The sequence below is a fragment of the Passer domesticus genome, chromosome 3 (assembly GCF_036417665.1).
Source record: "Passer domesticus isolate bPasDom1 chromosome 3, bPasDom1.hap1, whole genome shotgun sequence".
NCBI classification, from domain to species: domain Eukaryota; kingdom Metazoa; phylum Chordata; class Aves; order Passeriformes; family Passeridae; genus Passer; species Passer domesticus.
Window position 1 is genome coordinate 36,744,442 of NC_087476.1, and position 14,427 is coordinate 36,758,868.

The 14,427-nt window shown below is 37.2% G+C and overlaps 1 protein-coding gene across 2 annotated transcripts in view; it reads right to left on the reverse strand.

Annotated features, from left to right (window-relative positions):
• RNGTT (RNA guanylyltransferase and 5'-phosphatase) overlaps nucleotides 1–14,427 on the reverse strand; it is a 170,244-nt gene that overhangs the window by 143,866 nt on the left and 11,951 nt on the right. For both annotated transcript variants that reach the window (XM_064412633.1, XM_064412634.1), the window contains exons 5-7: nucleotides 9,819–9,894; nucleotides 6,426–6,675; nucleotides 685–794 (exon numbers count right to left, since the gene is read on the reverse strand). In XM_064412633.1, coding sequence (XP_064268703.1) covers nucleotides 685–794; nucleotides 6,426–6,675; nucleotides 9,819–9,894 — 436 coding nt within the window. The remainder of the gene's footprint in view (nucleotides 1–684; nucleotides 795–6,425; nucleotides 6,676–9,818; nucleotides 9,895–14,427) is intronic.

The following is a 14,427-nucleotide window of genomic DNA, read 5'->3' on the forward strand; positions in this document are numbered from 1 at the left end:
CTCAAGTCACACCTCATGCCAGACTTGCTGCAAGGTTAACTCTGAGTTAGAACATCTTCTCCAATAAAGTATTTTGCAATAGAAGTCAAAAGCCTATCTCATAAGAAAAAAGTTATTTGCTTATGACAAAACACTAAATTATGTGGAACTTCAAAGTTTTAGCTTTGCAGAAAGAGATATTTAAATTAAAAATTACAGGCACGATAAGCACCAACATGTTAGGAAGCAGTGTGGATCACCAAATTTGGAATGGAAAAGTTCAGAATCATAGACACTAAAACCAACATTTTCATTAGCATTGGACAGAAATCCAAGTTGGCTATAAAAATGAGTATTATACCTCTATACTTAAGTGTAATACCAATGGTATAAATAAATCCACTCCTCGAGAAAGAACTAAGCTTTACACAAATAGCTGGACTAGGTTACATCTGGAATTTTAACAACAACATTTTGTTATCTCAATGGAAAAGTAATTCTAGAATCTTGTTTCTTAACATCAAAATCTGATCATTCCACTTCACACTTCAAGACTTTCACTGCCAAGTGTGTTTGAGGCTTTTTTTAAATAAACAATCCATGGTCACCTTTTTTTCTCATTTTCACAATGAGCAGTTTCATTCTGCAAAATACAACACTTATTTCTAGATAGTATAAATAAGTAGGTTCTAAATATTCTCATACCCTTCCCATCCACAGAACTGCTGACATTTTTGCTGTATTCCTCCTAATTTTGGTTGTGTTGTCACCTGGGTCACACATTTAACTGTTATTCCTTCCAAGAAAATTGCACCCTAAGTAAAAAAAAAAAATTAGCATTAAAGCCCTCATAAAATCAAATCAGTATATAGCAATACAAGATTAAGACTGTTTTCACAACACTCTAGAGCAATACTAGCTTAAACATTCCTTAAGGATTTACCCCAAATGTCAAGATACATTAGCTGAGCTTTGCCAGGAAACTCATAGGTGAGCCATATTATAAACCCAGGAACTCAATGAGTTACTTATGAGGAAAAAATATAATTAAAAAAAGGCAACAGGGATAAGGCAAAAGGAAGGGATAGCTAGTACTTAGATGCACTTAGCTAATACTCTCAAGAATGTTGGACAAACTTAACAAAAGAGAAAATATAAACAGCAGATTTGTAACAAAATATTTGTGAAAATATATATATTTTTCTTTATCAATCTAAACCAGGTTATTAGAGTGGAGCTGCTATCCTGAAAGCCCTAGAAAAGCCTATGCAGAGATCAAAAAAACCAATCTGAAAATAAAACTCTAAAATAACTTGTACATTCTAAGAAAGTTTGATGCCAATTTGAATAAAAACATATCTTGCATAACAGAACACATGAAAGCCACCAGGTCTACAAAACTACCAAATTAAAGATTTCTATGGAGATCTGAAATCAACCAGACTTAATTCAACAGAATCTCAAATAAATTTTCAATGCACACAAAGATCAACCCATGACTATTCAGCTGTTGAACCCTCCATGTGAAGACACAAGTATCTCATATCTGTTCTCTAAAACACTTGAAACCAGCTTTAACAAATCCAGCTGCATACCACTGATGAAAGGAGTAGTATTTTTCTCTTCTGCATTTCCACACATTGTGGCACTCCTGTGTTATACCCTTGAGCAAATCTAGGAACGAATTTGGCAAAAATAACATCATAAATTGGTAATAATTTTCTGCCAAAATAGTACCCTAAACTAACCCACCATAGGATAACTCAGTACTAGTGACAGCACAAGGGAAGCAAAAGGGAAAGCAGGGAAAAGCAGGACCACAGATTTCAGTACCACCTGCAGTCAGTTAAGATTGGCTCAGTCACATCACCAAATCACATTCTGGGAACAGAACATCCTAAAGAAATACACTGGTTCATAACCTTAACTACCTTGAGCTCCAGAGACTTTCTGTGTGTCACTCACCCCATACAATTTACATGGGCACCAGCCGGTGCAGCAGCACGCGGGGGAGTGGGCGAGAGAGGCAGACAGCTACTCGTGCCTGGCCAGCACATTGTCTGCATTCTGATAAGTGGTGAAGAGCACCAGGAAACAAAGGAAGATGGTTCTGCCTTGCTTCTGTGAAAAATGGCAGTGTGGAATGGCAGCAAGACTGCTAAGATTGAATTAACAAGCAGGGAACGGGAAAGATTTTCCAGAAAAGAAAAAGTAATAAACACAAAATTCATACTTGAAAGTGTTTCTTGCAGATTATCTGCTTCAAGTATAATCACTAAGGCACAGCACTATGAAAACAATGTGAATCACTTGGGTATTCGTGCTTGGCTAACTTAGCACTCCAGGTTTCATGAGGACATTCCTTGGATAAAGTGCTAAAACTGAGCCAGACGCGTGCAGTTTTCACCCTACTGTTCAGCTACCAATGCCTTTGGAAACAGGACACTGGAGACCATGGTGCAGATTCCAGAGAACTCAGATCACCAGGAGCACATTGACTCCTCAGCACTGATAATAAACCAAGAGTTTATAAGCTCTAAAGGATGCAAGGAAACTACGTGCACTGGTATCTACACTGTGCACAACCTTCACACCATCTGTACTAATCAACCTTGCCCCACTTGCCATGAATTTCTACACCCATCACTTCAGCTGAAGTGGCAATGTGGATCATCCTGTGTTGGTTCATATCCTAAACACCATCTGGAGGAGTGGGGGAGTGGGAGCAGCCCCAAACACACACCTTCCTGACCCTAGCAGCTATCACCAGGCCTCAGTGAGAGCTGTCTTCAGCTACGCAGACTTGACTGCATGCCAATATGCTCAAAGACTGCCTCCCAGAAGACAAGTAACATTCCAAAACATGTCAGGTAGAGATAACTTCTAAAGTGAAGGAAGTGAGAGACAGAGAGTTACACTTACCAGCTTAGATTTAATACCTAGAAACACAGGACCAATTCACAGTAACTGCCTCTTGGCATGTACAAGCAAAAAAGAAAACAAACTCATACTGACTGTCACTCAGTAGCAAAGGTGTTCCACTAAACATTTGGTTTTCAAAATGAAACAGGCTTCGTAGAACTGGTATTGCATGCATTTGCCTTGGTTTGTCTTTTATTTGCTTATCTTGTCCTCATCGAGGAACTCAAAACACGAGGTAGATGTAACTTCCATAAACCAGAAGTGTAACCTGTTTCAAAACCAGGTTCAAAGGAGTTAGTGTTTCACTAACAAAATGGAAGAATCTCCAGGGTCTGGTTTAGGAAAAACATAATAAATTTATTTCCACTAAACTTCCTATTAGCATTCTTATTTTTGTGACATCTCTGACTTTAGTAAGAGGGATATAGACTGGGATGGCAGTTTAAGATTCAGTGTTATCCTTCATTTTAAAAATGGGCTGGAAATAACACTGTGCACTTCAGCATAAATAAAGTTCTACACTTAATAATGGATAAGAAATTATACAAACACACACTGGTAGATAATTAGAGAAAAATACATGGAAACAGCAAGAGACCAAAAGCTGAATTAGTATTGTTCTGCCCTGTGAAAGGCAATTATGTTGAGATATATAAACAGAAGTATTAGCCTTAAGACATGTGAAATTAATTTTTCCCTATTAAGCCTTACTAGGATGGCCTCAACTAGAGGCTTGCATTCAATTACAGGCACCACAGCATCAGGAAAACATGAGTCAACATGACAGAATACAAAGAATAACAAGAAAGGTCAGTAGTAAAAAAAAAAAAAAATTACTATAAGGAAAAAGTGAGCTAATAAGCATTTAACATGGAGAAGGAAATGATACCCATATTCAAGCACATAAAATGGTGCTGCCAAACCAAAAAATAGTATTTTTCCCATACCCTTCAAGATGCCGAGAGGCAGAACAATAAGTGCAAGGGTTAAACTTTGCAAAGGAGAGTTGGTTAGGCAAAAAAACCCCATATCACTAATATTTAGAATAATTGTACTGTGATAGTTAACTAATAAATATTATCCTCATTACATCAAATCAGTTTAATTGCTTCCTTTTGTCTCACAGATGACCACAAGACACCTGCACTCAAAAGCATGAAGAAAATCATTAACAGCCACCATCTCTTCCAGATTGTTTAAGATGTCACTATTCATTTCAGAAGCACTGCATCTCACATCCCATGAAATGCAACTTAGACAGGACTAAAGAAAGAACATTCCTTAATAAACAGTAGAAGTTCCATTTGACTCATGAAAGGTTTGTAGGTTCTGGCTCAGAATTACAACTTTTTGATAATTTGCAAAATGAAATACTTTTTTCCTGAAGTGAGATTCTAAGTGTCAGGTAATAATGTTGTTTTGATGCTACAATCAATACTGCATGCACTGACAAAGTCAAAATTTGTTTGGATTTCCTGTGTGGCACCTCGGGCTGCAACAAGCAGATTTCCTGGTACCTGTCAACTTTCTTCAGATAATGACAAAGGAAACTGTAATGGCTTTATGTTCTAATGATTCTTAACACTTTCTGTAGTGTAGGAAAGAAAGGCTGTCAAGATTTTTTGACATCAAAATATGGAAGTTTTAATGAAAAATGCTGCAGTAAAGTTCTCACATCAGAGTTTCTGAAAGGGACAGCATATTAACTTCATTTCACAGGCTAGCTAGCAGCTGTTTCTGACTACTCACTGTCCTAGCAAGATGCCTGGGAGCTGTCTCCTCCTCTACTACTAAACTTTTATTCTGTCTCCACAAAGATTTGGGTCAAAATGAGAAAAATTCAGAACATTGCTATCACTACAGCTGCCTCTAGTTTTACACTGTCTACTCCAAGGCTTTTAGGAAAGAGATGAATTGTAAAGCTGGAAACATCTGCTGCAGGAAACCAACGTAATACTGAAAATGTAGCCCTTTAGACAGTAAAATAAGAACATCTGAGCAAGAGGTATTTACCTGATACTCCCCCTGTAGACCGCATATTTACAAGGAATCACAAATATCCATCTCTACTGAGTTAAGAAGCAGTCCCATCTGCCAGCCAAGAACCATGGTAAAGAATTCTGCCCGTTCCTCCTCTTCGTGTCAAAGAATGTTCCTTCAGAGCTGCAAAACTGAATTATACGAATATGCATATTAACTAGATGATTCTTTCTTTCACAAATTCTCTAACTCATAATTAACTTTTAGTTATTAATATGCTTATTCGTATAATTTAGCTTCCAGCTTTCAACAAAACTATGGTGGCAGAAAAGAAAAAGCCTGGGAAGCCAGTATCATTCCTGTTAAATAGACCAGTTGAGTTTTATACTTGATGAAAAGAGGCTGTCATTGTAATTCATCCTAACACCTCAGTTCCTAATGCATCAGAAGACACATCAAATAACTTTAAGGTTCCAGCCTCCCCAAAAATATTTCAACATCAATGTTTTACCACCAGGCTAATGGAGGAAGTTAATATACTTTTACTATGTCTTTACAGTGTGGGAAAATTTTTATTCCTGATGAGGGATAATTTGAAAGTTTTCAGAGTTCATGTTGCTTCTTCAGACTGGATTTTGCATTCCTGTCAGGCTAATATTTTCCATACTCCACCTGTAAACCTTGTTGATTGCAGTAACAACAAAATTCTTTTTTGCAACCTATTTCTATATGAGGATTTCCAAGTCTTTGCAAACAAACACACCTCAGCACACAAGTAAAATAATTCAGTGTAATGATAAAAAAATCTATTTTTGCACTCAGCAATGGCCTAGCCTACTTTATTTGCAAATAAAAAAGCAAGTCAGGAATCTGAAGAGAACTGAGTCATTAGTCTTCAGATGATATAAATATATTCTTTGTACTTGAGTATTACTGTTCCATATCATCGTAACTACAGTAACTCATTTCACCAGAATTACACAGATGTATGTCTGACCCCACAGTAAGTGATCAGCTGTATTTCTTACAAAGCCAAAACAGCTTTGAACACATTATGATCTCGAAGCTGCCTTGGGCTTTTCAAATTCATATTGCTTTTTGCTAATCCAATTTTCAATCCCACAAAATTTCCCAAAGACTATTTACCAAAATGAGCAATGAATTTTAAAATTCTGAATTTCATCCACATGACTACAAGAAACAAGAACTGTTTCCATCCAACTCTAACAACATTTCATTTCCAAAGACAGACTGATAATTAAAAAGCCTTTTACTATCTCAAAAAATTGTTATATTAGAAAATGTTTAAGTCATTTTTACAACTGGAATATTTGAGGTGTTGAATATTAAAGTTTGCAGTTCACATAGGAAATACAAAACGCTTACAATGTATCTACAACTTTTTCCACTTACAGACAATGCTTCCAGGCCCCATTTGCAAGAGCAGTGACAGATGTATAGCATGTACAATGAGGTAACTGATAGGTACGAGGTGATGAAATTATGTTTAGCAATTCGAATATTAAATTCCAAATCAAAATTACCAGTTTTAGGCGTTCTTTTCTCCTCTTGCCAAAGGAAGAGCTTGATGATCCGGCTTCTGATTCTGGGCCTCCAGTTTTACCATTATCATCATCCTCCTCTTCATCTTCATCAAAGCACCATTCTGGAAGCTCTGGTGGTGCTGGTGCATCATCTTCATCCCCATAACGACGAAATAATTCCTTCAAATAGTCACCTTTATAAATACCTGGAGGTCTGGCCTGAGCAAAAGTAGCCACCGCAGCCTCAATACTGCCAAAAAAAAAAGAAAATCACACTGGATGCTTAATTTACATGTCTTAGTCATGTCATTCTTTACCAAACATAAGAATTATTGGGACTGAGAATCAATACAAATTCTGAAGTGGTAATTGCAAAAACATTCCTTATATTTGAAAGTCCATGCTTAGATCAGTCTGGTAGCAGTTGCTCTTGCACAAGATTCTGCAAAACTTTGTAAGCACTGCACATGTTCTCAAGAAACTGCAGCTGCTTCGAGTCCTTTGCAGCTCCTAGTGGTCTGCTGATCACTGTTTTATCACTGATAAAACTTTTTTTATTGCTACAGAGAAGCAATGGGTGGCATGCAGGTAAATACCTGAGGACGCCATGAACACAAAAGAAGACCAAAGCAACACATCAACAAACTTAATGAAGAAAAATGTAAATGTTTAAATTCAAATATGGTTACATTTTTCTCCACTAAGAATTGTCTCTCCTCTCATTAGAGGTTTTGCCATCATACTGGGAAAAGTCACCCTAATCTTTTTAAATTACTTCTCTTTCCAGAAGTTTCTCATAAAAGGACTGTGGTTCAGTAGCCTTTTACTATGCACCTAATACTTAATCTTGCTCAAATAAATTGGAAGCTGGACCACAAAAAAATTAGAAATCAAAACTAACAGTCATGCATCTTTATCAGCCAAGGGGAAAACTCTCTAAAACATACAACAGTGAACACAAGGGTTTTATTGTCGCCATTTTCATAGATACGATGAAGAAATTTAACTAAAAACACAGGATATAATTCTGTCTTCATTTATCATGGCTATGAAGAGCAGTAAGGCTCCAAGAATCAACACCTTAAAATCTTACTACATAGGGGAAAGGAGAAACCACAAAAATAGAGAGATGACTCTCTTAGGCTTCTTGACAGGCACGTGTCTTAAAACTGGAACAAAAGCACATACTATACCCTGGGACTTTTTTTTTTTCAGATATTTAATTGAAAATACCTTTTTTTTTTTTTGTCTGCCTGTACAGTATGGAATGGAGCCTGAGAACTTTAAGAGGTAAATTTTCCAGAATAGACAGAAACAGTGTCTAAGAACCACTAAGGCTGATTCACTCCTCTGATCTTCATAAGAGGAGAAAACAAGTCGTTCTCCAGAGTGACACTATCACACGGTATCACTTCAGAAAATGACAGTTTACTTAAAATTAGTTACTTAGAAGGACCTTTCTTCTCCATTCAGTTTTTCTAAGACTCCTAATTTCTTTCTCACAAGACATTTTTTACTTTGCTATCTTTCTTAAATTGTTTCACATCTTCTGTAATGAATGCCACTGAAAGGACAAAACAAACCAAAAGTTATGGGGTCTGAAAAATGCTCCATTTTTTTCTGATGATATCAGAAGAACTCTATAATCTTCTGGAATAGATGGCAATGAAGGCCAAAAGAGGTAGCACAGATTTCAAATACAGAATCCTAGCTGTAAGAAACAATTTTCGAGGTTCTAGAAACACAGCAGTCTGAGAAAAATGAGTTGTTGAAAAGAGAATCAAGTAAGATTTCTGACCTCACTGGTCAAAAAGGTGAAGAGCTTTCAGGCCTTTCTCTAAACTAACTATAAAATATATAGTTTTATATCCCACTGTACACAATAAAGCAGCAACACTCCTACATCATATGCTTAAAGAATGAATATGGATGGATTTTTCCATCAGGAAGATCTTATTTCCTCATTAGCAAGAAACAGTGCCTTGTTTTAAAGAATGATGCAGCAAATTAGATTTATCTCAATACAATGCTCAGCATTAACCAGCAGCTTGCCAAAATTGTTTCTTTCACTGTGGACATTTTTTCCTACCAGGGGACATCTGGATGTTCTATGAAAATAATTTGACAGAGATGAACAAACTTGATATAATTAAATACCCATAGAAAAAAAAAAAAAAAAAAAAAAAAAAAAAAAAAGACACGGCTGTTGAGTTTTAAGGCTTTTCCCACCAAGGTCTGAAAACAGATAGGCAGCATAAAAGTAGGAGATCCAAAGAGATTCAAGTGCCTTTCCTCTTCAGAGCAAAGGATCAATTCTAAGTCTAATTATTGCATGCCACTTTAAAATTGTTTGATTAAAACTCATAGGAACAACAAGAATCAAAATATAAAGCCATTTGTGTCAGTGTCTACTTCCTAGACACAGCTAGGATCCTGCAAAGATTCAGCCACCCATAACTAAAGGTTTTTCAATCTCCATTACTCCAAAATCTTTATTCTGTTTACTAAAAGACAGAAACGACCCAGTTCTTTGCAAACAGCTTGCACATGTATGCTAAGTATAATAATTGTATGTCCAGTCATAAGAAAATCCTGCAACAGGAGCAGAATTTTCTTCACTTAAAGGACCACACATAAGAAATATCATCTGAATGTTTAATAGGCTTGTCAAAAAACATGACTTTCACAGGAAGAAGGAAATAGGGTTTTATAAATACTACAAAAAAAAAGTTATGCAAAAGTTATGTCCAACAGGATGGTACAGACATGGTTTGGGTTTGGGGTTTCTTTTAAAACTAATATTATGTAATGTATCTGTATGAAGGAGCCAACGTTCTTAAAAGATGGAAGAAATGGATGAGTCTGTACAGAAGCATGCTGTAGATTTTAGTCAAAAAAAAGCTGGAAACCAGGACTTTCTTTGCCCCCAATCCTTCAGAAGTATGTATGTTACTCTGTTGTTGCTCTAGTTAATCTCTTCAGATCTCAAAAAAGCCCAAAAACCTACACCCACACCTACATGCAAAAGATGAAAATGTATGGGAAATAATCTTTCAGGAATCTCTGAATTCTACATTCTTACTTAAAATGTGGGACATGTCATGGGAAAGAGACACAATATGATACATGCATGTGGCCTGCTAAAGGCCCACGAACAGCAGGTACAGCTGACTTTTGACCTACCAAACCTGGAATTCTTGACTGCAACAGGCTAAGCTAACAAGGGATGATACAAAAAATGTCAATATGGGCTGTTTACTCAAGATTATTAGGCAGCTATAAAACAAGCAATAGTGAATACATTAGCATAGCTGTCAGGACAATGAGTGAAATATACTGAAGAACCTTTTGGCTACATTCCAAAAATCCCCAGGAAGTACCATACAAGGTTACCTCCAGTCCATCTTCTCGACCAAAAAGGCACAGATCAAAAATCCAGTTCTATTGAAACCATGTGTACAATGGACACCTAAAAAAAGACAAGAAAAGGACATAATCACTTACAAGTGGTTTTAGCAAACATATTTAGTATCATAAGTGTGGGTTTAGATCCTTCCACCTTTATCTGTACCATTAAAAGGCTATCTCCCTTCCCATCACGGCAGTACAGACCACATAAGGCACGTAAGCCTGAAAGGCAATTTATTACATTCTTTCTGCAAATTAGCAGCAGCAAGGGTATAGGACACTTCACCACAATCAAGAGCACTAACTTAATGTGATTGAAATATGGCTAATACAGATAAGATTCACAGATCTGCTCAAATGCTTGTCAGAAGGCAATATAATCAAATTCGTTAGTTGAGCTTTCACTGGATTCAACAAGCATGACATTCATTTTATACTATCAGGCAAAATATCATATTCATATTACCTTACCTCAAAACTGAAAGGGGTGCCAATAGACTATAATTCTATCTCAAATTCATTATAACCATGCTAAGACCAGACTTCTTAATTTTGAAAATAAAAAGCACAAAAAGAAAACTACACAAGAGTATAATCATTTTGAATTACTTATCTTTTCAATGTGAAAAAAAGAATTAAGTCTTCAGCCTCTGTTTTACTGAAGTCACCCTCCAGTTAAAGGAGGAATACGCTGTCAAATGCATTGCATTTTTTTTTTCTCTCAAGGCAACAGCACCATCTAGTGATAAGCAGACCAGCCTCAAAACTTGTGCTATTAAAAATGTCATGAAGGACTCAGGCAAGATGTTGTCTCTTCCTCCTACTTATTTTAAAATCATAAATATCATTAAAGTTTCCACTAACATCAAGAGCAACTATTCTTAATATTTTTCAGTTGTAACCATAGAATCACAGAATTGTTTAGGTTGGAAAAGGCTCTTAAGTACATTGAATCCAACCATTAACCCAGCACTGCCAAGTCCACCACTAAGCCATGTCCCTAAGTGCCACATCTACATAACATGGGGACCCAACCACTTTCCTGTGCAGTTTGTTCTTCTGCTTGACAACTTCACCTTTTGGTGAAGAAATTTTTCCAAATGTCCTAAACCTCCCCATCTAACTTAAGATAATTTCCTCTTGTCCTGTCCTGGGGAAATACATCGATCCCCATCTGGTTACAAACTCCTTTCAAGCAGTTATAGAGAATGATAAGGTCACCCCCAAGTCTTCTTTTCCCCAGGCTAACCAATCCCAGATCCCTCAGCCACTCCTAATAAGACTTGTGCTCCAGACCCTTCACCAGCTCTGTTGACCTTCTCTGGACACACTCCAGAATGCCAATGCCTGAGCACCAGTGCCAAGTACCTGGGACAATCACTTCCTATTCCTACTGGACATTGGCCTTCTTGGCCACCCGGGCACACTGATGGCTCATGGTCAGTAGAAGAGCACACCCACCCAAGTCCTTCTCTTCCAGGCAGCTTTCCAGCTGCTCTTCCCCAAGCCTGCAACATTAGCTGGGGTTGTTGTGACCCAAAGTGCAACACCTGGAACACAACACCTTGAAGCAAGCCACTTAAGCTTTAATTAATTTGCTCATTTCTCTACCATAGCTGGTAAAACAAGGTTAGTAACAATTCACTTGATGCATATTCAAACAAAATGTGAATATCTATCTTATTTTACACTCCTCTACACTGAGAAGTAGAACTTGCTCAAGTGGAGAACCAAAGTACCTACAAAAAGTAGACTGATTAAAAAAAAAAAAAAAAACAACTTTAAGTGGGTAAAATAGTATGTATTAACTGTAATAGGATCAGGTTTTATGCCTGCCCCACCAAGGTTCCCTTCTTGATAAAACAAGGTAAAAATTATCATGAATTTTTTGGATTCATAATTTCTAACCATTTAAAAATACTAAAAACTGTGCAACTTGCATAGAATTAAATTAATTTTAGCTTCCTTATATAATTTATTCCTAACAATCATTTCTCCTTTGTTTTCTGCTGAAGCAAAATTTTTGTATGTCACATCCTTAAGGTTGGCAGGCACAATTCTGTCCTTCATGCTGCAAAAATAAAGTTTCCTTCCTATATTGTTCTAGATGAATTGAAAATTTTGATCACTTAGCACTCACATTTCAGTCTCTTTTCATATCTAATCGTGACACTGAGAACAAAATTGCACACAATTGCTACCACTAAGTCCTGCAGCTGTTACTGCTGCCAAGAAGGTTAAGTCAATAATTTTATACACATGACAAAGATAAGAAGCATCTCAGCATGAGACCAAATGGCTTGGAAGAGAAAGATCACACAGGGTACAGTACTATCACTGCTGTAGACCTCTTTCTCTTTTGATAAACATCCTCCACACTGGTCCCTCTGATGCTCTGTCAGAGGAAACAAGTGCCCAAAATGACAAATTTCAGTAATTAATGGAAAGGAAATGGAAAATTCCAACATTTCTCTTTTACTATGAAAGCCTAAACAACATGTTCTTCAAAAGTTTCGTCAACATACTATTTTCTCCTTGGCTCTTCCTAAATGACTTTTTTCCCCTAAAGAGATGAGACATCTAAATAATGAAAAAACATTCCACAATTCAGAGCCAAAAAGTTAGTGACTCAGCATTAAAAATGGCATTTTATAAGTTGAAATATCAACTAAATGGGTCTGCTGCTTATAGGATATCACCATGCTATCCATGCACTATTATAAATTGCTGATCATAACCACTATTTTGAGTTCTAAAATATTATTGGAGAACTAGTGGAAGAACTACAAAAGGAGATTGAAAACAAGGAACTGCTAAAAGAAAAGTAAGTGCTATCAGTCACCAACAATATCTTGCTTCTGGTGTAAGTTTTGAAATACTGTTGGTGACTGGTTCCACTCACTCCCATTTAGCAGTTCCTCATTTTTTAAACCATGTAGCTGTGTTACTGTTCAGAGAAGAACACACAGGTCTCTGTCCTGGTTTTAACTGAAACAGAGTTAATTTTCTTCACAGCGGCTGGTGTGGGGCTGTGTTTTGGATTTGTGCTGAACACAGGGTTGATAATAGAGAGATGTTTTTGTTATTGCTGGGCCAGGCTTACACTGAGCCAAGGCCTTTTCTGCTTTTCACGCTGCCATGTTGGTGAGGAAGTTAGGGGTGCCTGGGAAGCTGGGAGGAGACACAGCTGGAACAGTTGACCCAAACTGGCCAAAGGGATTCTCCACACCATAGAACATTCAGTGCATAGAGTGAGAGGAAGAAAGAGGAATGGGGGACATTCGTGATGGCATTTGTCTTCCCAAGTCACTGCTAGGTGGGATGGGAAGCAGTGAATTCATTCCTTGCTTTGCTTGTGTGCATGGCTTCTGCTTTCCCTGTGGAACTGTCTTTATCTCAATTCATGAGTTCTTTACCTTCCACTTCTCTCCTCAGCCCCACCAGTGGAGAAGTGAGGGACCAGCTGTGTGGGGCTTGGCTGCTGGCTGGAGTTAAACCACAACAGTCTCAAATTAAACTGCATTCTGTGTGCAATAAAGAAGTAAGCAAGTATCCAAAACAAAACTAGGTGAAAAAATGTGTGACCAAATGAAATCTTTCAAGCACTCAAAAAAAGAAAATTCTCAGTGGTATAGCATCCTGCAAGAAGAAGTGGTATAGCAGCAAGAACAAGAAGCAATGGCTACAAATTGAAATACAACAAATTCTATTTCAACATGAGAAAAAAAAAAGTCTGTGTAAGAACAAACACTGGAAGAGGCTACCAGAAAATGTTCTAGTCTCCAAGCTTAGAGGCTGGTCAAAAGCCAAATGGGCATAGTCCTAAGGAAGCTGCTTTAGCTGGCCCGGTTCTAAAGAAGGGCAACATGATTTCCACACGTCCCTTCCAGTAACTTCAGCTATCCTACCACTGATCTGGATGAATCCTAAACTGCATGAACACACCAGCTTCGTTTACTAAGCTCTTAGCAGCAACACCTGCACAAACAACTGTTCCAGGTACTCCTAAGTCACACACACGCTCAGACTCAAGGCTGCAAAATTATCATCCAAGAGGGTTGAGGACAACACCCATACTGACTCTAGAAACTCACCTGCAAAATAATTTCTTGTCTCTGATAGTTTGCAGATAGAGACAAACATTAATACAATTGGCAAAAATCAGAGTAAAATAGTTTTAACTAAAACTAGAAGGGATGCAAATTAAACTCAGAGCTTATTTCTCTCTGAATAAAAGAAAAGTATGCTTAGAACATTCAAACATTCACTGCAAGACAGTATACCACAGAAGAAAAGTGTAGCCTAGTATCTAGTACCAGTTTTGTGAGGCTTGCTAAAGAATCTCTGATAATCCAGTTAAAAAATATGACTTCAAGTAAACCAGACCACCAAATACATAACTTGCATTTGTATCAGCAGAAGTTACAAAACCACAGTGCAAGTATCATGTATTTCTAGACAGCTCTTGGGCCTGTGTAATTTTCTGCATTAAGTCAACAGCTGTTATCAAACTGATGGATGCAAAAACTTACTACTTTCTGTAAAAAAATAAAAGAAACATATTAGTTTTGCAGTAAAAGCAATCAAATTTATA